The sequence below is a fragment of the Pocillopora verrucosa genome, chromosome 1 (genome assembly GCF_036669915.1).
Source record: "Pocillopora verrucosa isolate sample1 chromosome 1, ASM3666991v2, whole genome shotgun sequence".
Classification (NCBI taxonomy): Eukaryota; Metazoa; Cnidaria; class Anthozoa; order Scleractinia; family Pocilloporidae; genus Pocillopora; species Pocillopora verrucosa.
This window is the reverse complement of record NC_089312.1, coordinates 16,965,422-16,988,985: the sequence shown is the minus strand read 5'-3', so window position 1 is coordinate 16,988,985 and position 23,564 is coordinate 16,965,422. Positions and strand designations below refer to the sequence as shown.

Below are 23,564 nucleotides of genomic sequence, written 5' to 3'. Positions count from 1 at the left end.
TGTTAATGGTACTAAAATGAGATGTTCATAGAAGTGGCAGAAGAAAATTGATACCATTGTTGTGTTTTTAGCATTCAAAGACAAGTTCTACTTATCTCCCTTAATGGATTGCTTGTCCATCACAAGGAATGATCAAGACATAATTTCCTATAACATTTTCAGTATGATGTCAAGCAGAAAAGTGATGAGAATAAGGAAAAATATCAACAAGGGGATTATTAGTTGATCCAATATCAAATTCTCCAAAGTGACATCACAAGATTAGTTTGGCAGATAGTAAGGAAAATTATTAAAATGAGATCTTGAGAGTGAAAGGGTTAACCTCAAGCCTTTCTTCAGGTTTCCCTGACAGTATGCTGTTGTTACTAATTTAACTCCTGTGCCAAGAGTGACGTTGCAAGAGTTAAATGTCTTGTCAAAGGACATATGACATTAAATCCTGCCAGGGCTCAAATCTGAATTTTTTTATCCAGAGTCTAGCACACAACTCGTTTTGCTTTTCTGTCTCCAACTGCGCTGAGAGAAAATTTTGCTGAAAGTTAAATCTTGTGTTTTTTTTGTTCACCTTACTTCCTTGAATAAGCATCCACACTCTAATAAGTGGCCTTCCTGAACTGATAAGCCTCCATGCTTTAGCCCATAATGTCACACCCCTCCTTCCTCACTTTCTTAAAGAGTAAGGATACAGGGAAAACCTGTTTCTTTTGCCACCCTATTTATAACTTTTAAAGCTCCAAAATCAGTGAAATCAATAGAAGAGAATAATAAGCACCCCATTTGATTAAGTACCCTCCTTCCAAAAATAGTGTCCCTCATTTAAGCCAAAATTTTTTATTACAGTTTATCTTTTTATTTTAATTTAACAATTGGTTCACAGCTGTGGAGAGTTTTATTTACTTTAGATTGAATGTTGGATATTGTTGGTGAATGTCATTGTTTGTGTTAAATACCATTTTGCAAGCAATATTCTTCGTTTGTTTTGAGGGGCATGCTGAGTCATTCTCCCCTACTGTGGTTAGAATGAATGGATGAATGAGTTAATTAATGAGCCTTAATCACTTCAAAACGGAAGCATTTTTTTTAAGTCGCTTCATTATTTTTGTGTTTTTTTTTCCTATTTCAAGTGATATTTATCAAGAGTCTGTTGTGATGTTGGAAGTGTGGAGGTTGATAACTGTTATCAGTTTATTTTATGACAACACTCAAAAACCTCAAAGCAGTTTTACAAAGTCTGTGGAATCATTGAGACATAAATTATTGAGCAACAAAGCTCAACAAATAAACCGAAAGAAGTGAAAAAGAAGCTATTTTGAGTTGGAAGAATCCAAAAGACATTCAATCTCCCCTTCCCTATGTTTCTAATGCAGTCCAGATTTTCCTTGATGATAACTGGTTTTAATGTACTGGTAGCTCTGATGATCAGAGAAGGTGAAAAAACAAGACAAACGCCTTTTATGTGTCCCACAAAAAGCCACATTAATTTACAACAGAAATATAAAGTCTCTTTTTTTTATGCCCTCAGGTGATTATTCAAAGGAAGTAGACAAAACGGGAATGAAATTAGGCAAACAGGACATTTGAGGTAATTTCTTGTCGCCTATAATATTTCAGTTCGACATTTGCGATTGTCTGTCTTAAAATAAATAACATCGCCGGCTGATTTTTACCATTGAAGTCTTTTACATATTAAACAAACCACCACTGAGCTTCCCAGCGAGATTACAGGTACTCTTTGTTAATGTATGTATAAAGGAAAATGAAATGATGACGCCGATTGACGACATTAAGTCACTGCCTTTAAGAGAAAGCCTCGATTTAGCGGGGCCAACGTTTTGATTATATGGCATTTACGAGGAAAAGCACTTAAGTCTTATTTTTCTAGCTCCATCAAGAAAAAGGTTTAATTTAATTTTTACGAAGACGCCGCTGATACGCTCCTATGCAAATTTAATCCAACCTCATCAAAACCGTGTTTGCTTTAATCTGAACGATGTGAAGGAGATGTCTCAAAAGACGAATTCGGCGCCGCGAGTTTGACATTAAACAAACTCGCCACGATGTAGAATTAATGTTCTATTCAAATCATGTCGTGAGAAGTACATTTTGTCTGGATAACACTGTCATTTTCATTAATTAGACTGAGCAACTATATTTGCCTACAATCCTCAAAGACGATCTATATAACACAGCTGCGCGGCAAGTTTCGTGTAACAATTGTAATTACACTAGGCCTAGACACTTCTCTTTTTCCTGTTTTAATCTCATGCACTTCAGTTGAAAACGCGCTCTCATGCAAACGAATGATATGGAGTTGGGACTGTTCTATCAGATCTCGGAGCGCACGGTCCGGAAGCTGTTCCAATCGTTTTTGATGTATACGTAACGATTTTAACCCAGCTGCACTTAGAGTTCTCGGGGCGGCTAATTATGCTGGATTGTACATTTCCCTCTTAGCAGTATTATTAACATAATCAAACACTTGCAGCTTACAGTTTTGGAACTGAACGTCCCTGACGCACAGCTTGTGAAATTCGTGGCAGGTTTCCTCATGAGCAGGTTGTGCGGTTGCTACCGAGAAACAAATGAAAAGAATTGCTGTGTCACAATTATCAGTTTAGTGTGAACGAAATTACGGCTAAATAACAGCAGTCCTTTCACTTTACGCACGAAAGGTGTGATCAAAAGAAACGTGCAAATCTAGGGAGTATTCCAAAGAAATAAATGGGCTTACATAAACCATGGAGAAATGTAAACAATAATAAAAAGTTCTTGACTAATACCGCTTTTAAAAGGCCAAAATTCACCTTTGAATTGGCATCCGACGAACAAAGTGATCCAAAGCCAGACTAGAAGTGCGTTAGATTTTAAGGCCATTCTAGGTTTCATTTCCCAGTCTCTCGTCTCTCACTATCTTGCCATTCTTTCTTCGTTCTAAAAGAAGTCTTGTGACGAATCTGGCACATGTAAACGAGAAGAACGGCTGAGGTTTGCGCTAAATCTGTCGTCTCCCGTCTACGATCGTGCGGCGATCTAGTTTCAGTCGACTGTTACCCCCGCGTCACGTAAGCACGTGTCAATATTAGTTGAAATTTATAATACAAAAATTCTCATGTTTGGATCTCTGTCTAGATAAACAAAAAAATAAGAACGTTTAGAACCAAAATCAGTTGAGAATTCGGCGCAGATTCTAAGAGTTCGCTTGCACCACAGTTATTGCTAACACCTGATAAAATGTAATTTTCGAGAATTGCATTGTTCTGAGGTTACTGCACGTCCTTCATTGGGCATTTGGTAGCTCAAGGCAAAAAGCGTAAATGACGTTAATCTCTTCTGAAAGGAACCGCTTGAGAGGAAATTATTTTACGACGCACCAAGAGGATTTTGCGGTCTTTAATGAACTATTTTGTTTTCTCAGCTTTCGGAGCACAGGCGCTTGAGTTCTCACGGCTGGAAAACGCAGAAACGCAAACGAGATGAAATTTTAAATAAATTGTTGATAGCAACGCAGCGTGCTGCGTGAACCTCACGGGCAAATATTATTAATGGCCAATTAGTGAACCTTGACAAAGTTTCCTTTTCACTTTTTCTTATGAGCAAAGCAAAATCATGGTTTAAGTTATTGGGGATTCAAGCACGCCAAAGAAGGCAATGTGCAGAACGACATTTCAGTTCCAGGGAGAGGGAGCAGGTGACACGCACGCCATTTTGTTAATAGGCGATTACCATGGCAAGGCGTGCGTAAATGGAACTTGTGAATGTCAAGATTGATTGAAGTGGTTTTAGAAGTGCTTTTTAGATTTGTTTTGTTCGTTACTGCGCGTATAAATTGACTTTCACTATTCTAAAATACTAGATTGTGTGTGTGTATGTCTCAGAAATGCGTTCAGAGGTGTTCACGGTGAAGGAGTTCTTAATTTCCCAAGTTGACAGTCGGTGAACGCGCGAAAGTCGGTTGTTTTAGAATTTTTGAAGAGGTTATTTGCAATTTGCGCTAATATTCCAAATGTTTTATTTTTCTCTTTCAATTAGTTAATGTTTTGGGTGTTGCGTCTGCTGGCTCAACTTCCAGCAGGGATTGAAGATGATTTAAACTGGGAAACCTAGACCATTAGACAGACCATCATGTAGATTTTGAAGTTAATACTTGGTTGTCTTGGGTGTAACGAGAGATAAGAAAAAATTCTTTTGTTTTTAGGACTTACTGATTATCGATGATTTTTTTAAAAATGTTTTTTCCTTTCCATTGCAAAGTGTGTGTGTTTAGTCTTTCTTTTGTAAATGGGGCTTCATACTGTGTAAATAAAACTAAGAAAATACCCTTTTAAAGGGTTATTATCGTTTTGTGTAGTGGGTGTTCTCCAAGCCATAAAAAGCTTTAGATTCTGTGATGGAAAAAACTTTAAAATAAAAAAATGAAACCTGTGCTTCTGAGATTAGTTGCTGATTTCTTGGAACTAATCAGGGTCGATAAAATACGGTCAGTAAATTTACATGCATACTTGATACGTGACGGTCTCCTTAGTTTCATACTTTTTTTTTTGTTTGTTTGGTTTTTGTTTTTATTGAGATTTTAATTATTCTGGTACATTTACAATTACCTCAAGACTGCAGGTAATACAATACACCGCTTCAGGATTTCTGAATACATACGCTTGATAAAGGGCACAGTTTTAGTCAGTCGCCATAAAAGATTTCCAGTGCTTCAATTTTTTTCCAGGTTTACACGATTTCATAATCCCTAAAGTTTAGATCCGTCTATGTAGCTTGCAGATAACAAGGGTTGAGTCCAAACTTGGTCAGATGTTTTTTTCGAACGCTCTAAAAGAGTTGCAGTGATGGAGCTGAAATGAAGGTGATAAATTGAAAACAGAATAAATTCTTATTACTCAATATTGACTGAAAGCGTTAATCTGTGACCGCAACAGCCTGAAAGCTTGACGGTAAAATGCAATTACATAATTGGATCGCTGAGTAACACCTCCCCAAGGCACGGGATATTGTGAGGTCACTGTGACAAAAGTTTCCTTTGGCAAAAATATGATATCCTATATCAAATTTTATCCTGTAAGAAAAATCGTAATTTTGGGGGTAGCAAAAGATTGTCAAGCAGGTGTATTGCTAATGGAAAAAAATCTCAAGATACTCCGTAAAAAGATTCGATTCACTATAGCTCATGCACTTGTTGTCACTCTGCTAAACAAGTCTACTGAACTAACCTTCAGTTCCTAAAGGGAATTTTGAAATCGGCCACGAGTGCTTCCTTCATTTGACGCGTTGGAATTTCTATTGGACTACTTGTTTTCTCTAGTCGCTTCTTTGCTTTGGCATTTAGAGACTCCACATAAACAGGACAAATAAACGTTACAAAATGGCTTATTTTTCACTATTTCATTAGCGGATGGCTTGTCTTTCCGACAGACAACTGGGAGAAAGCGTGACATTTGTCATAAACCCCTTGAAAACAAAATCTCCTATGCGAAAAAAAAATTGTGAAATTGGAGTGGTACGATTGGAGTGAATTAACATTGTACTTATGGTTGGCGAATTTCCATGATACGGCATGATGGCCTGCTCATTCGCCAACCAATACGGAGCAAGTGTTAGTCGGTGATTTGTCTTAATTAAATACTTCGGTTTTGGTTGCCTCTGGCAAAATTATGAGTTGTTTACCAATGAACTGTCTTCAGTAAGCTGAAAAAAGAGCTTTGAGAAGAATAGTTGGTCACGTTTTTAGGGATTAATAATATTCCTCTTGTTTATTTTATGAGTTAAAATACCGGGTTGATTTGAGGGAGACACTTGCCCGTGCTATTTTTATAAATTTTAGTCTACCTCTAGGCGAGGAAGCTTTTTTCACACGCGTAGAGTTTCTTCCACGAAAGCGGAGGATCAATGTTGTTGACACCTTTGAATTATGTTGAATTGCTTTCCGAGCTCATTGTGCGGGTTATTCCCATTAGAGACGGTTCTCGGTTTTCTTTTAAAATCTAAATATAACTCCTTCATCGTTGTTCATCCACTCAGAAATTAACACCACAATAGATTTGCCAGCTCGGATAAGTTATTTCAATTTGACGTAAACACTTGAGGCAGGTCAAAGGCCACGGTTTACGTGCAGCTTGGTGAGGCTTGTAACACGAAAGGGAACAAACTATGCCAATAGTTTACGTTCAGATCACTTTGAATGAATTAGGCATATCTTTGAGCATGCACAGTTTTAAAAGGAAAAGAAATCTGCGAAACATCTAGTAGAGTTACTAATTTCATACCAAGAAACCTCGCCTTGCCTGGTTCGCTCACGCATTCCTATGACCAAAACGTGTTTGTGACCGTGTTGACGGATTTGGGCAGTAGCTAACCAATCATCTTTGCTCACCATCTGATTCAGGGTCCCAAGGTGGCCACGATGAACCAACAGGTGTAACACGATATGTTCATCATGTTTATTAGTCACTTCAAAATTATTATTCTACTCTATTCTAGACTTCTACTGAACAATTCAAACTAAAATTGGTGTGCTTCGATTTCCTGAAAATTTTTTTTATTATTGTTATTTTTTATTTATTTATTTTTATTTTACAACATGATACTTGCATTAACTACATTTAGGTTCCTTTCACGGGACTCTCTATATACATTGCGTTACACTACTTACTTACAGTATTCTTAAGATACAATAAATATTTATGCTACTTACACTGTTCTACTTACACTACGTACAATGTGATAATGCACACCTATTTAGACTCACTAACAGGCACATCATTTACTCACAAAAAAAAGAGAAACTTATTCACAAAAAATTAATAGCTACGAAAGACAAAAAGGCTAAATTGTGAGTGGGATAGATAGGAGTAAGAACTTGAAAAAAAAACAAAAACAAAAACAAAAGTACAGCGTTTAGCAAAAATTGATTTTCAGAGGCTTAAGATCAGCATGAGGAGAGCCTGTACGCAAACTATATAGCAATTATAGTGTAGGAAGTTTTTCGTCCCACGTCTGTTGAAATTTATTATGAGAATCAGTCACGATAGATATTTGTTTTTCAACCCATTTTAACCTTATAAGGGGGTTACTCTGCTGAATTGCACGTCAGTTTCTGTAAGATTACAGAAACTGGCCAAAGAGACTTGAACACTCACGCCCCAATAACTCTGATCTTGCGCTTGAAGGGTATTAAAAGAATCAAGCATTATTAAGCACTACCCTCGACCCGCATGTGACATTTAAGATAATTGTTTGTTTGTTTGTTTGTTTGTTTGTTTTGGGGGGGTGGGGGTAGTTTGATATGAAAATACTTTTCGGCTGGAATTATTTTATGATTAAATTACCTGATTGATTTAACAAAAAGACACTTGCCCATCCTAGTTTACCCCTAGGAGGTGAATGCTTGTCTGAGACCGTCGCAAAAAACAAGGGTATTGTTCAAGGTTATTTCTTTTAGCTCAGATGCAATTACGAAATACTGCGTGACGCTGTAACTGCTGCCCAGGAGACTGGGAGGCCAGGAAATGGACGGCCTTTCTGATCAGCGGAACTAAGAAAATCACAAATAATCCACGTTTTAATCAATTCTTGAATTATTTCTTAGAAGTTATTTGGTAATACGTACTCACTTGGAAATGCAAAATTTGTGTCTTCTAATCCGAAACTAACAATGATAACAAATGACAGTTGAGGCCGTCAATTGCAAAGACCACCTATCTTTTGCGCGTCCACTCTTTTGCTCATTCCAATATCCGGCGCCCTCGCACAGGTTACGTGGCCGGCTCAGAGCCGTTGCTATGGTACTGATTTTCATGATGGTGTATGAATGGAAGTGCATCAATATCTTGATCTTTTGTCGCGACAGGATCTTGCCAACCATCACCATCATATAGCAGGCGAGTGATGAGTGCCACATACAGCGGGATCGTTTTGGTAACGCCAGTAAGAAGAGTGACTCTTCCGCACTTCCTTCTTAAAGCGCTTGAATGAGCTGCTGTAACTGCCCTCAAAGATATTTGGTGATGTGATCTAAACCACATTTTAATTCCCGTTACTGATAATTGCATAATTACAATACCCCGCAGCAACCTCGGGCAGATTTGTTAAATATCGAGACTACCACTCACCCTCTCGTGACTTAAGTTTCTACTGGACTCGCGCAAATTGGAAGATTTTCTACGCTAATTGAGGCGAATTCATTGCGATTGTATATGTAATCGCATGGGCCCAAGGGCAGTTATGACTTAATTTCAGTGCGTATATTCAAAGTTGTTCCAAAATTGCCCAAGTCGCAAAACCAACTGAAGATGTGGTTTTCAGTGCTAGAGAATTGAAGGGAAGGGAACTTTTCACTATTTCAATCCCAGTACTTGCCTTTGCGTCGTCGCGAATAATCAAGTATTGACTCTTCAGTTTTATTGATACCGTCAATGAAGAAATATAAAAGAAATAGATTAAAATGAAACAAAGGGAATAGAAAAAAATACATAGAAAATTGGATTATTTCTTTAATAAAAGTAATCATTCATAGAATGTAGATACATCTGTATGTTGAAACATCCCCATTCATCTGAGAATGCTTCTGTTACTTTTATACACAACTATTACTTGGTCTTGTTTTTGAAAAGAAGAAAACAAGATTTGTTCTGCTCATCTTTCTGGCGGAACTAACTGATAGACGAATACGAATATGCTCGATTAAATTGAGTGATTTTTGTTTTGATACTAACAAATTTTAAAATTATTTTTCACGAGTTGATGGTTTATCAAGAGAATATTATCTGTAGAATTCCTCTTGAGTTCAAGAACTGCATAGAAGATTTTTCTCACTCGCTAAAGTCGGCACAGTTTTATCATTTCTGAAAATCTGTAAGCCAATCTCTTTCTCTTACTCTTAACCCTTTAATCCTTAAGAGTGACCAGCATTTAATTTCTCCTTACAATAATACTGCTAAACCATTCATTAAGATTATGAGCATAAAGGAAATGATCGCCAACCTAAGAAGCTTTGATCTTTAAATAAATTCTCCTTGTCAGTACCATAAGAAACTTATGGAGAAGAGTATGGAGAATATGGATACTGATGTCGAGGTGTAAAGGGCTAAGGCTGGACTCTCGCTTCTATCAATAGCGTAACTTTCTTTGAGGTAACGCACAGAGGAAGTAACTGACAATGTTCATTCGTTAGAAAAACTTCTACTTTGTTGTCTACTGAAGGTGGCTGAATATAGGATATTTCCTGAGAAAAATTTTTTGACCACTCATTGGAGTCCAGGGCACGAAGTTTGCTCAGTAGGCAAGTTTCTTTTCACCCACCAAAGAACGGGGGTTTCGAGTTGAATGAACAATTTCACCTCCAAATCGTTTCAAGAACCACAAAATTGTGCCATTCTCTATGAAACGCAGGACTGTTCCTGAGGGTAACTTGGATGTCGAAACGTTGTTTTTCCCCAGAACATGTTACCTGTACAAACAGGATGTTAATTTAATTATTTGATGTGGTTTTATGTCTCAAGCGCGTTTTTCAACGGAGATAAAGTAACCTTGCAGCACTTTAGTGGATTATAAGATGATAAATTCCGGGCCTTAAAAATTATTTTTCTAGCCAGCATTTTCTCCACGCTAACCGGGTGTTTTCGCGTTCTTATCCACGGCTTGCTTGAAACAACTTCGTGATAGCCCGTATTGTGATATTATGGTTTCCGGGTCCTGATTTTGTCTCTTTGTCCGCTTCCTTTTTCCTTTTACCGCCATAACCAACTTTAATATTTGTATTATACCCTTCTGGTTAATCCTCTGGCGTGGAAATTTAGTTGCAACTGCCATTAAAGAGCGAGATGTAATAACAATCTAGTATATGAAAGGGTCGTTTACTGCTAGCATGTAGACTCTGGCATTATTCCAGTATTTTCATCAGAATCGTCCGTTAAAGGTGTTTCCATGTCGTGAGCCAGATCGTCAATGGACTGAGCCAGTATTTGCAAATACTCCTGCAAAATTACAGAACCGTAGCGACAGTCAGCATGATACCAACGGTTCAGTAACGATAACATAAAGAAACCTTTAATTGAATGTTTTCATGATGGAGCTGCTTAATTGTAATCAACTTCAAGTTGTAAGGAAGGAACAAAGAGCATTGAATAATAAATTTTTTATTGCAGTGTAGATAGCCAAGTGACTTCTAGGTCGTATGTTGCCAGATAATAATCATTTGATAAACATTTATTACTTTAAGATCCCAGGACATTATGAACTTATATTTGTTTAGACAGCTTCTTAGATGTACGCAAGTGACCGTGATATGCCCTCGTGTTGTAATTCCCCGCCTAGATTACATAGGTAACGGTCTTGAGTTACAGAGGGTCAATTTTAGTTTTAGGTGCATTCTTCCAAAGAGAATCACGTCCTTCAGGGGGGCGTCTTGAATAAAAAATTGACAGGTTTGAAGATCGTTGTTGCATTCCCCCTCTCCACCCCCCTCAAAAAAAATGCTCAGTAAAAGTACCTTTAGCCAAGCAACCACCCAATCACTTCGAAAGTGAGTAACCTGATACTTACTTTGCTCGTCATGCTTGATAACATCGCATCAAAGTGTTTTCTTAGATCTGTAAACGATTTTCGTTGGCAGGGGGTTTCATCCCAGCAATTCATCATAATATCATATCTGGAAAATCGATGTAAAATAAGAAAAAATTTATCATTTCAAGGTTATATTCCTCTAATGCACTCCGTAGTCGCTATCTTAACCTACAGTTTAACATGTAAGTTTGTGCTTCCTGTTAAAGGTTGCATTTCTATGATTTAACCTTACCAACGGTTGAACTTTTGCAAGATGTTCAACAGAAATTGGGGGTTGAAACTCCATTTTCATGAAGTGAAACATACCAAACCACCAACATGGTGAGGGGGAAAACTGCTGAATGGAAATGCTTGAAAAAATTCATAGATAAACGTCCATGATAGTATTGTCGTGATTCGAATCGCGAAGCCCTCGAATTTTTCAAGGCTCCCTAACTGAAATTGCCCAAACACAAAAAATTCAGTTCCAAAGATCACATGCTACTCTTCTTCCTCTTAATCTTTTAAGTAGATCGCTCGAGGAAAGTTGATAAGTATGGGATTTTCCTCTAATATTAGCCTTGAAATTGACTGAGCAGGAAACAAGTGTGCCTAAAGCGACATTGTCACATGAGTCCCCTTTCCGGTTTAATGCATGCCAATTCAATTACGTTGTCAACAATGATCAAGAGAACAGGAAACACTTAACTGTTTTTTCTTACAACTTCCCGAGTGGATTACAAGCGGCAGCTGTGAACACCACCAACAAACATGATCTTGGGTCATAGAGGACTTCCTGTGTCGTAGTCGTTACAACCTTCCCGATTCCTGTCTTTCAGAAGGACTGGAGATTGACCAAGAGATTGAGAGAGGGTGAACCCTTCCTCCGGATTGAGATCGAACGCAATATTTTGGTTTATTCTGCGAATATTTACGTTTTTCTTCGAATAACAATTTAACTGTAATTGAACTTACATATCTCCTGGACAATTTTGAGGCTGCTGCATCCGGTAGCCAGACTTCAATAGATCGAACAACTTTTCTATGGGTATTCCTGGATATGGAGAACCCCCTGAAAAGAGAAATATCCGGCTTAAGTTGTTGTCTTGTCTTAGACCATTTACCCATGTCTAGAAATTCAAAGGTGATATTGAAGTGTGCACTTTTTTAGTTAAGTGGTAAAACGATATACTTCTTTGCATAGAAATTAAAATTGGAAGTACACACGGTATCAACCATTTCTCGTTCATATCCTCACTCAAGATGTTAACTTAAAGATGGCCTTACCGAGGGTAAAAATCTCCCAGAGCAATATACCAAACGCCCAGACGTCACTTTGTGTTGTGTAAACTCGATCAAACAATGCCTCGATGGCGAGCCATTTTATTGGTAGCCGACCCTGCAAACAAAAGACATGTTCAGATACCAGAGTTATTACATGATTCGTTAAACAAATTCACAAAATCGCAGTTTGTAAAGATAACTGTGAACACTTACATCGGTAGTTTTCCGATAATACTCCGCATCTCTCACATTTCTTGCCAGACCAAAGTCAGCAACTTTCATGATGTAATCTTCTCCAACAAGAATGTTTCTGGCAGCAAGGTCTCGATGAACACACTACATTTATAGAGAATTCAAAATGTAATTAAAAACTTTTTTCGAAACTTTAAAAAAAAACTTTGACGTTAAGAAAAAGTAAAGGGGAAAACTGCTACTCCGCCTGCGCTTACTAGTACTGTCATATAACCAAACCCAAACTGATCGCAACTGCCCATCAGAAAAATGAATTAAATCACAAGAAATTATCAGAACTTGAAGTTAATCAATGTTATGGGTCTTTAACGCGAAAAGGCTGGTTGTTTACACTTGATAGTGCGAGCTTTCAAGACCTATCGCAGAGCATAAGGAAGCAAAAACAATCCCATCCCGTATTACTTTTAACACTCAATTGAAATTGAACATTACATTTTAGCCTTTCCATTTGACAGTTGATCACCTCACACAGTCTCCTTAGTCTATCCTGCGAGCACCCGGCATTATTAGCGCGTTTCTCCGCCTGCGGGAAGATTTGAGTCGAGTCGAGTCGAGGAAAGTTTTGCCTCGGGTCTGGCGTTAGTCGCAGACCCCTTGCAAGCCTCTCACCGCGTTCCTTTCCCGCGGGCGATGAAACGCTCGTGTGAACCCTTTCACTTCCACAAGTGATTAGGAAAGAATTTCTCCCTACATAACCAATACCATATCAAGCGGAAGTGTGATGAGAATAATGGAAAATACTTCAGAGGATTATTAGTTGATCCAATATCAAACTCTCCAAAAGAACAACATCACAACTATATGCAGACAGTAAGGAGAATTTGTAATGAAATCTTGGGAGTGAAAGAGTTAGAGCGCCAGTGATTAGGGCGACAAGCAGGCTATCTTTGGTCAGAAGGAGGTGTCTAGTAATAGATATTCAAAGATGTAAGGGCTAAATCTGGCCTTTAAGAAATGTCCAGGCAATGGAAGGTGCCCGTTACCGAAGGATCGGTTCTGCCAGTTTTCTCCGTTAAAACCCAGAATTGTTATTTTTTTCCTATGAAGTATCACTTAACGAGTTTTAAGAATTACAAACTCGAAAAAGTCAACTACTATTATGGATGGTTTAAGTATTCCATGGATAAACGAATATGAAAGCGATCTTCTCAGGAATGAACACTAAGCAGTAGTGAAAATAACTCCTGAAAAAAATTCAGGCCTGCACGGGATCTGACGCCATGACCTCTACAGTACCGGTGGAGTGCTCTGCCAACTGAGCTGTTAACATATATGATTTTCATATATTTACAGTCATTTATATGGATACAATTTGTTTCCGGATTTATTTATTATACCTTTCTTGTTCCCAAGTACTCCATTCCCCTCGCTATTTGGAAAGCATATGAGACGAAATCCCTCATAGTTAAGGAAGGACCAGAGTGACTAAGTGTGTGTTGTTGATACTCAGATGGTCTTCTTTCTCTCAAAAACTGTCGAAGATTCCCGTGTGGTGCAAACTCGACAACGACAAACAGAGGGCCTGAAACACATGTAAGTAAAGGTCTTAACCATTCTTTTAAAGACATAACATATGCAGTTGATGAATACCTGCTAGGGCTCGGTGTAGTGTTGCTGCGATGCGAATGCATGTTGATTCTGATACGAGATTCAGGGCGGTTATTGATTTTCATATAAGCATAATGAAGGGAAATTTTGTAATTTTTCTCTTTTTACTTGATGGACAATTGCCAAGGATTCTGTGCACTTTTCAAAACACATTGAGGTTGTTTAACTTTTGCAACGAATGAGAGGTTTAATTTTTGGAAAAATAGGAATGCCTTACCGTTTTGCGTGCAAGCACCTATCAGGTTGATAATGTTCTTGTGTCTTCCAATTTCCTTCATTGTATCCATTTCAGACAAAAGGTCTGCTAATTCGTTCTCAGTGGCGTCAGCTGTAAATTACAACATTTAGAGGCAAAAATATTATCGCTTTAGCTTTGGAAGTAACAAAAAGCTTGACGTTATTTGTTGCTAAATTGAGTGTTCCACTTACACGAAGAGCATGTTCATACGTTCTCATCTTATCTGCTTAGCACTTTGTTTAGTGTAAGTGCTGCATATTGATCTCAAGGAGAACTTAGTAGTTGATGAGAGTTTTTTTAATTCGCACCAACTTTTTGATGGAACATTCATCCATGTTGAAGGAAAGTTACATATCTGTACGCAAGTCGAAGTCAAGCATCATTTTCAAGAAGTGGACATTGATAGGCCAATTTTATGATTTCGGAGCTCAAGTTCTATTAGAGAGTATTGTTCATTCAACGTTTCCAGTAAAAAGGATTAATAAGCACTGACTTACCCTTGAGCATTTTGACTGCAACTGAGCATGTGGAAGGCAGGTCAGGTAAACCCACGGCATCAGCGCGCATGACCAAACCAAAAGCACCTTCACCAAGCTGTTCTCTTAACGTTATTTGAGATCTGTCGATTTCCCATTCTTCGTCGCAAGGCAACTCATAGAGCTCTGTAATGAAAGAGAGTTTAAGTGATGGTATTTCAATGAAATGGTTGTATTGAGGAATTGATATATAGTACCACCCATTAGTCTTTACTTTGAACACAATTCGTCATTAGACATTAATCTCGTTACACTTTTAAGTTATGTAAGGAATCTCCTTCTTAAGATATTAAAAGAAAGCCAGATGCTAACAGTTACAACATTTATATTTTCAATAACATGTACGGGTAATTTTGAGTACAGAGACTATTCAAAACCAAACGAAAAAAAAAATTATTTCAAATTCTTTCTGTAAAAACTTTTTATGAAATAGTCATGCAACACGAGAATTCTTTAACCCAACCCCTACCCCCTAAGTTTCCTCATGGTTCATCCCTCAATACATCGGATAAACGTTCCTTACCTTCAGCGATGTTAGAATCAATTCTAGACGAAACACCTGAAGAAAATCGAGACCTATAGCTTCCATTCCTGCATCTTATTAAAGGTGCTGTAGAAGTGGTTGATCCATTGGAACTAAATCTCCTCCTTGGAGCTGCATAATTTAACGTTCTAGTTATTCCATCGGTTTGATTGGGTGTGTTAGGTTCTGACGATAAAAGGTGTAACGACGCTCTTCTTGCCTCTATATTTTGTAGAGTTATTTCCTTTTGAGAATTTGAACCTTTAGGGAATTTCTCCTTTAGTCTCTTGCGATAACAGAAAACAAACACGACGATTACTATAATAGCTATTAAAAAGAAAACTGACAGAAGGATGACGATAATTAGGCCAGTTTGAGGTGGTTTTTCTTTTTTCGTGAGAAATGCTGTGATCTTCTCAGGTGAAGATGGTTGTTCTGTTGGTTTTGTGGCTTCCGTCTCTACGAAAGAAAAATCAAAACAATCTTCAGAATTTATTAAGCACGACCATAGTTATACTTACAAATAAAAAAGTCAAGATCGCAGTAGTCTATCAGTTGTTGTGTTTCTTTGGGTAGTTAACTGTGTTACTTCTCGTGGCTATAACAATAACGTGTTTTCTAGATCACCAGGCTTATAGAAAGTTGAATTTCAATCACAGACGTGTGCACTATTGCAATCGATAGTATGTTACTAATAGAACACTTTCCGAATTAATTGCAGTACTTATGGAAATTATTAGTCAGAGATGATAATCTGGTAAGCTAAGTTGGCGGCCACGGACGAGGATAGACCTAGTCAGCACGTCATCGCTCACAGGGCACACATGTAGCTCATGGGTCGCACAGAGAGAGATTCCAACAGCCACATGGGATATGTTGCTGGGGTGGTTACTGGCTACCCGCATAAGCGACAGTGGTAATGACGGCTGTTATTCTAAGGCACGTTGCAGTTCTTAACCATTTAACTCCTAAGAGTGGCTAAGAAGTGATCCTTCTAACCATATCATTACATTGCCAAGCAAAAGGTGATTGGAAAAAGGGGATATTGTTTGATTTAAGACCACATGTTTAGAACTACAATTGAAAGAAATGTGTGGCAAAACGGTTTGGAGAATTTGTAGTGAACGAATTAAATCATAAAGTTTGATTAAATAAGACGTTTCTGAGAAATACCGTTTGGCGACTATTATGTAAAATGCTTTACTTAAAAGCATTTTATCTAGGTGCGCAGATACGAAAGGTTACGGCGGCGTGCTTTAAACAGATACTGACCTGTCACAGGAACCGTGGGTTTCACATATTTGATGAGGAATGCACTACTGAAATCGTTGCCGATATGATTGCTCGCAAAGCAAGTGTAGAGTCCAAAATCCTCCTCGGTCACATTTACAATATTCACCTCAACACCATATTTATTTTTTACTCGAACGGTCTTGTAATAGTATGGGTCTATAAGGCGATATGATCCATTTAAAATTACATTGTAAGTTTTCGGTATAGAATTGACGGACTTGTTCCATTTAAGCCATCTGAAATCCGGGAGAGTTCCACTAACAAGAACAATACAGGTAAATGTCACATTATCTCCAACTTGCACAGTTTTGTTCTTTGGAAGACCTGTCTGTAGGATCGGAGCTGACCGAGGTCTGGCTGTTGAGAAAAGGGAAGATAATTTTGAAGAGAAGATACTTGAAGCTGTAAAAAGATTACTTCGTAATGTAAAAATTAGGAGCGAGAAAAAAAAATATTCAAACGCTGATAAATTTGCAAAATCTTGAAAATTACGATTCCTTATGTGTCCCAAATTGCTAAAAAAAAACTTGTGGATATTATAGTGGATGGCATACTATCTCTTTTGCCTCCCTTTATCGATAACATCATTGGTTATCGAGCTGTCTTAAGGCTTCCTTTCGGTACTTTTTCTCTCTCTGAACTGTAATTGTCACCATCCTGTACCGAAAATACAACAGTTTTTTCTCTAATAATGCCACCCTCTTGAAGTGTTTGGGATTAACACACTCTTTCAGGCTTAAAAAATAATTTTCTCGGGGATTTTCTTTTTTGCTTCTATCCATTATAGTTTTGAGATTACGACTGTAGTCAACAGAGTGATAGTTACCCGTATTTGTTATTCTTTTTTTAAGTGAAAACAAAACAAAAAACGAAGCGAAAAATATATTCCCGGATAGAGTGACTTACAATGTCATATAGGTTAACTTATAAATCAGAGACAATTTCATTTGCTAGACTTACCAACAACTTGAAGAGTAAAAGTGTGATTTATCGAACCATAGTGATTGGATACTATGCAGGTGTATCTCCCAGAATCAGTGGGTACAAGATCTCGCAGTTTCAGGTACCAAAGGGAAGAATTAACATTTGGGTCCATACGTCGTTTTTTTATGATCTTTCCGTCCTTCAACCATTTGTATTTAAGCGGTGGTTCACCAATTGCTTGACATTTTAGTTTTATGGAGTGTGATGCAGGCCATGCCCTGAACGATCTCTTCAGTAAGTTTGGATCACTAAATATTGGTGCTCCTGCTAAAGTGCAAAAACAGAAACAAAAACAAAATAATAAAGCTCGTACATACCGTTGAACCGAGTGGATGAATGATTAGTAATGGTGATAAAAATTATAATAGAAACGAGTGGGGTCCTATTCGGTCTGTAATCATACGAGTGATTAACGGAATTGGACGAACGATGAATGGGAGTCCGCTTTTCTGATCACAAGGATGATTACAAGATTGTCTCTTTTTTACAAGAGGGTTATGCGTTTTGTCGAGTGCAATGACCTTCTTCTAATGAGCCATTATCCATGAGTTACCTAAAATAATTATACAAGATGACAGGTACTTACTTGATTCCGGAGTCTTGAGATTCGTCATTAAATCTGAAAAAAGAGAGATCGTTTCGAAAGACCTCGTACGTATCTCCAAAATTGTGGTCAGGGAGAAATAACGGTACTTATTCTTGTTAGGATAAACTTTTTTTATAACAAGGCGTTATTTTGGGGCTGGGGCTGAACGTTCTAATTTTTTTGTGATTTGAGCGTGGTATAGTATTTCAATGAATCGATTAAGTTAGACTACAAACTGAATTGATGTTCAGTGTATCTTGCAATAAGATAAAGACATTGCTAATATTGAAAAATATCCTTAAGTTTTTAGGTTATTGTTTCGTTTTACATTTCTTTTACATTTATTTATACTTCTCACAAAAAAGGGCAAAATATAGACGTCCTTAAAAGACTCTCAGCCTGGGTGTGTTCTTAGTTTCTTTTTAAAATTTTGGTTTATTCCAGCCTGAACGTTCTTATTAAAAAAAAAGGTTTCTTAAAAAGAGAAAAGTTTATGCCGGTTTAGATACTTGTACGTACTCGAGGGTGTATGATCTGAGCTTAGGGTACAGTGACAAAAAGTGGCCAAAAGCGTTTCTGCAGTCCAATTGTTGTTTTCATTTTTAAGTCAAACTTATAAATAGCCACCAAAGTATTAGGGTTGGTTCTGCAAATCAAGAAGGTTGAACCATTTTGAACAAACTCATGATGAGGTGCTTCTCTGTAGATCTTATATGATTGCCTACCTCTAGCCTGATGCTCAGTTGTGGGCCTTTTAGTTGCTAGTGGTGAACCAGTAGTTGTCAGAATTTCATCATGACGCACGTTTAGCTGGAGCGTCAGGTTGACTTTACCGAGAGGATTTTCAGCAATACAGGTGTAGTTGCCTTGGTCATCAAGTCGGACTCCTTTGATCTTAATAGTTTTGTTCTTGTTTAGCTTTCTTATCCTCTCAGACTGGTGCAAAGGCTGGTCGTTTTTGATCCATGTGATATTCGGTGGTGGAAGCCCTGTCACAGCACATCTTAACCGTTTTGTATCTCCTAATCTAGCGACATTCAGTGGTTTTAGAGTATCTTGAACACGTGGTGGATAATTGTCTGTAAAGATTTAATAATTAATATTTCAAGTCAGTTTTAATAATATTAATCGTTTGCTATTAGTTTTGGAGTGAAAAAGCGCAGTAAAACCCCATTCTTGTAGTAACAAATATTGCAACTATGCTTAGCTTCGCTGAGGGATAATGCCATTCCTAGGAGACAGATTTTACACCGGCAGTACAGTTGATATAATCGTGTTATCGAAGTAAGAATTATTGCATATTTCCCCTTAGGGCTTGACGCCCTTAAGTATTTGATCACTCATATACCACGCGGTATTTATAAATTTGATATTACGCGGCGTAGACAGTTCGGATCCTCAATGTGATACAAGGTCACACTGATCTCTGCGAAGATATCAAAATTACGAAATTTAGATTCTCCAAAAAACTATTTGCTGGTTTTATGGGTTAATGTTTCATTATGTGTTGTACCAAGAATGAAGCGAGTTTCACCGATTACATTTCACTTTTTAAAGATGTTATTTCGGTATTCTTAATTGCCAGTGCAATATAGTTTATTTCATTTCGAGGTGTGTTGAGCTTCCTTTGGAACCTCGCGTAAAGTTTAAATAAGGAAATAAATATTTACTCGTTTTAAGTTATCGATGGAGCATTAATTTATCGAAAACTCAAACCCTGTTTGTTATGTTCTCCACAGCTTCAGTTACTCGTACGTTCCGCCGGAAATTCTCGTCATTGACTTTCATAAACAACACGGGATTATACTTTTGGTCTTGGCTTGTACTTTGTACCAAGTCATTTGTTTACGTTACCATATATTTGTCTAAGTCTAAATCTGCCCGCTTCGTAGTCGAGGTCGTCACGAAACCACCGATAAAAAAAAGGATCAAACGCGCAGACAGACGCAAAACATGCTTTCTTGCCGACTTGCCGCTCAGAAAGCATGTTATATGATAGGGAAAATCTTGACACATATAACAAAACCTAATTCAAGTTGTGATGAAAGATCAAAGCTTTCTCGCATTCGCAGCATTTGCTTTTTCAAAACGATTTCAGAAATGTTTTTCTGAGAAAAAATGATCAGTCTCTGTTATCTTTCTTTCACCTCATATCTCTGCTCACACAATAACTCGTCAAGTAAAAGTGTAAACATACATCCCCATATCATGGTTTCCTGTTCAATATTTAGTGACCGCAATTTCCACTACGTATCCCAGGGAACGAGCTGTTAGCTTAGCATCTATTTGACTGTCAATTTGCAGGAAAAAAGGGCAGCTAAAACTAGTAGAAAGTTAAAGAACAGTAAGAGAATTTCCTTACATAGGTTCTTACTGATTCTAGAACTAGTAGAAATGTTGCTTGCTTGCTTTGATCTTTTAATCCATTACAAGAGAACTGTTCTACGCGCAAAAAAATATGCCTGTGGCTCACTTTTGTCTAGATTGCGTACGATCGTCCGTTCAGTGAGAAATTGAGTAGCAACGTGCATCATGACCGTTTCACTGAGACTGGAGAAAAAAAAACTGGAAACTGAACTACCAGCTATTTTTAAAACCTATCAAGGGGTCAATCTCTCTAAAGTCATGGGTTTAGTATCTTGAGGTTCTCAGAAAGAAATTTTAGCAGTGCAACCTATCCTTTTTTCCATTTACAGTATAAAACCAAATGGTTTGTAGTGTAAACTCATTTCTCTATTACATTCCCTCTCGTTCAACCGTCAAATTGTTAATATTTAATGCGAGTAAGTTAGCTTGAACGTTTTGGTTCAGGATACAAAATTCTCCTCAACATTACTTTTTGTGCAGTTCTGTGTATAATCTTAGATCCTACGAGAGAAACTTCTTTCAGGTACTTTTTGAGTGGTTCTATATATTTCTCCAGGATCCAACAAAGAAATTTCTCTCCAAATCTAACTTTCTAGAGCCACTTTTGAGAGCGAGAGGGTAACATGTCGATTGATCGATAGCAAACCGCCGCATTTTCGATAAGGCCGCACCGCCTGGCGAGGATCTACCGAGAACTTTTAATAAGTTCCTAATTCCCGGGTAGAAGACAAACTAGTAGAAAGCCCGTTGACAAACGTTGGAGCCCAACGCCCCGTGAGTTTTAGATGTTTTAATAACGCGTGGCTGCGTCCATTGCGATCGGTGGTATTAAATAAAATTGCCTACGAGCAATATACGAGCGTCTTTTCTCAAAAAGAACGGAAACAGGGTCAAAATCCTACAAATCTTTGTTCAAAGTTAGCATTTGTTGAATATTTTTATTAAAATATGATTAGTGTTAGTTCCTATATCACTTCCATTTGGGATATTGGCACCTTGTCGCCGAAGAAAACAAGGTGGCCATAAAACGATCACGAACACGGAATTGTTTTTCGACGGAAAACGATTGTCCCTCGAATATTGTTTATTGTGACTTAGGACCATAACCTTTCGCTTGAATCGCGAGTACAGTGCGAATATGCTCTTTACTCTTTGAATGACTGATAAAACGTGAAGGCGTTAAGAGCAGCTGGAGAGACCAGAAATATCACAAGGCAACAATGCCGAACACAATGCAAATGGTAAACAGCAGCTTGTGATGACCGAGTGTCTTATTTGCTATCTACTTTGCTATGCTTAAGCGTTGAACAAACATTCGCGAATGTTCGTGAAGCTATTCTGTAGCATTTCCTTTGACCCGTCTAGTAATAACGAGTTTTCCTTGCATGATTCTAATGAATAGAGCCATTGATCTTGACATATTACTTCAAATTGATTTTCGAAGCGTGACGAGATCTCACACACGACTTTTAATTTAGGCTGACAGAAAAAGCGGAAACCGTTTTCATTTTACAGTAACTCATACAAAGATCTGTCCGAGTCAACCGTTTTAACCAAACTTTAAACAAGGAAGGCCCTTTTTCCTTTACATGTAAATATTATAAAACAATGGAGTATTTAGATATCTACTTACCGGGTTGAGCAGTCTGCGAATTGATTATAAAGTTAACCAACAATATCCACCAACACCGCTTTTCCTGCATCCTCACATCGACCGAAGCCTTCCTTTACGAATTAACATACTGTTCACCGCAGAAATTCGTCAATCGGTCCAACGATTGCAGGATAACTACGGAGATAAGTGATTTTCTAGGTTAGATGATCTTTAGGTGCCCTCCACTTCTCAAGTTGCCTGGTTTATCTTGGGGCTGCGCAGACAATTCATTTGCTTGTTGTCAATCTGATGGCACAATACTGACGTAGTGCCAAATAGCGAATTATTTTCTATTTGATGTCACCGTGACAGATGCCTTGCTTTCATGAAGATGTATAGAGCGACAAAGAGGAATTTTGTCCGGAAAAAAGTCGATATTCCAATTCTCTTAGTGATTCAGCGTTAAGCACAGCCAAACAACGACACAAATTCCTTTGCAAGTGAATTTTGATTGGCTTAGTATTTCATTGGTCTCGGTATGTTGGCTTTGGTTGAATTTTGTGTGAAATTTCAATAGTTTCAAGTGACAAATGGCCACACCTCTATCATCATGTCAAAAATACAATAGATGTCAAGTACTCACGCGTTTCCGGTTGAGTGAGGTTTTTGTACCCCTGGGGCAAATTTATTATTCAGGTCCTAATCACTTCTTGGTCTTTTTGAAAGCACATTAACAGAATCCTTTGCATATTCACTGAGGTCTGTGCCTTTTAGATCTGATGAGTGCGTCGAGAAGGAACTCACACCATTAAGACCAAGAGTTTGTTAAAACCGCAGGAAGATTGTTTAGTGAAAGTACTACCGTGGTCCAGTTAAAACATTAAAAATTTGAGAAGGAAATCTTTGCAAGCGACGGAAGCATTGATCCTCATCGCTTACTCTTTTCCTTCTTCGCAAGCTTTGTGTTATTTGGTTAATAACAAATCTTCCTTCGAAAACAACATTTTAACAACATTCCTCAATCCTCCTGGGGGATTCTCACTAAATAGCCAATACGTGTGATAACAAACTGTTTGCCTCAAGTAAACAATCGATCCCGTATTTACTTTTCCATGAGTACAGCCACGTCATCACAAAGGCTGTTTGCAATCGTAGCGCAAACTATAACTATTATAATGAGAAAGAAGAGAATCCGAAGCTGCGAACAGTTTCCACGAATGAAAAAAACAGCTCACCTGACGAACTCGCTACCTCGTACACTACTGTGACTCGCGAATACGGATGTAATCGTGTTGATTCGCAAATATTTGGGAAATTGTAGCCTGCTCCTTTTCTACTACTCCGTACTTTTACAAACCAGAGGATGACTCTAAATGAGATTACCGAAAAGGTCTCCTTCCATCTGTACAATTGTCATAGTAGTGGCTTAGGTGCTTTTGTCAACGTGTTTTAAATTAACAGTGCCGCGTTCGGAATGTTTATTGACCTGCTTATCTGTTCCAATTCTTTACCGAATTGTACGGATATCTATTTCATTAGCATTAGCTGCGACTCTTTTCTCGTTACCTCGTGACTGTAAATAGTTAATCTGTGCCTCCTGATGTCTTTTTATTTTTCTTGGGCAGCTCTTAGGTGTGCGAAAATTGGTCTGGTCTTGTTAATGCGGTTAACTTTGTAAGCAGGAGGGCTGCTGCAAATTCAATACCTGCAAGCAGACACAAATAGTTAGAGGTGGATTCCTGAGAAACACGAGA

The 23,564-nt window shown here is 37.9% G+C and overlaps 2 protein-coding genes and 1 long non-coding RNA gene across 7 annotated transcripts in view; 1 reads left to right on the top strand and 2 right to left on the bottom strand.

Annotated features, from left to right (window-relative positions):
* LOC131784052 (fibroblast growth factor receptor 3) overlaps positions 1-4,680 on the bottom strand; it is a 10,642-nt gene extending 5,962 nt beyond the window's left edge. Inside the window, exons 1-3 of the mRNA XM_066160283.1 lie at positions 4,599-4,680; positions 2,805-3,125; positions 2,491-2,568 (exon numbers count right to left, since the gene is read on the bottom strand). Of these exons, the coding sequence (XP_066016380.1) occupies positions 2,491-2,568; positions 2,805-2,886 (160 nt within the window). The 5' untranslated portion in view covers positions 2,887-3,125; positions 4,599-4,680. The remainder of the gene's footprint in view (positions 1-2,490; positions 2,569-2,804; positions 3,126-4,598) is intronic.
* Positions 1-8,540, top strand: part of LOC136277722 (uncharacterized) — a 17,489-nt gene extending 8,949 nt beyond the window's left edge. The window contains exons 3-4 of one of the 2 annotated variants that reach the window (XR_010716009.1): positions 1,523-1,582; positions 7,853-8,540. This is a non-coding gene — a long non-coding RNA (uncharacterized lncRNA). Of the gene's footprint in view, positions 1-1,522; positions 1,583-4,029; positions 4,681-7,852 lie in introns of those variants that run through there. The other variant, XR_010716008.1, reaches the window with a different exon arrangement.
* LOC131784054 (fibroblast growth factor receptor 2) lies at positions 8,483-23,564 on the bottom strand. Of its 4 annotated transcripts, none has more exons than XM_066160150.1 (15): positions 23,377-23,564; positions 21,850-22,005; positions 18,575-18,928; positions 17,850-17,882; positions 17,240-17,530; positions 16,259-16,636; positions 14,987-15,445; positions 14,425-14,589; positions 13,907-14,017; positions 13,419-13,603; positions 12,043-12,165; positions 11,833-11,944; positions 11,521-11,617; positions 10,546-10,651; positions 8,483-9,977 (listed from the first exon to the last, which is right to left on the bottom strand). In XM_066160150.1, the coding sequence occupies exons 2-15, from the start codon at positions 21,917-21,919 to the stop codon at positions 9,864-9,866; spliced, it is 2,598 nt and encodes an 865-aa protein (XP_066016247.1). In that variant the 5' UTR covers positions 21,920-22,005; positions 23,377-23,564; the 3' UTR covers positions 8,483-9,863. The 4 variants fall into 4 exon arrangements, with proteins under 4 accessions (XP_066016247.1, XP_066016250.1, XP_066016253.1 ...); XM_066160153.1 differs by lacking the exon at positions 23,377-23,564 and adding an exon at positions 23,046-23,097; XM_066160156.1 differs by lacking the exon at positions 23,377-23,564 and having other exon boundaries at positions 17,240-17,527; positions 21,850-22,352.

Coding starts and splice junctions, on each gene's coding strand:
- LOC131784054 (XM_066160150.1), bottom strand. CDS start 21,919: ATGCAGGAAAAGCGGTGTTGGTGGATATTGTTGGTTAACTTTATAATC. Junction 14,018..14,424: donor TGCAGTCAAAATGCTCAAGG/GTAAGTCAGTGC, acceptor TGTAATTTACAG/CTGACGCCACTGAGAACGAA. Junction 11,945..12,042: donor ATTATCGGAAAACTACCGAT/GTAAGTGTTCAC, acceptor TTTTGTTTGCAG/GGTCGGCTACCAATAAAATG.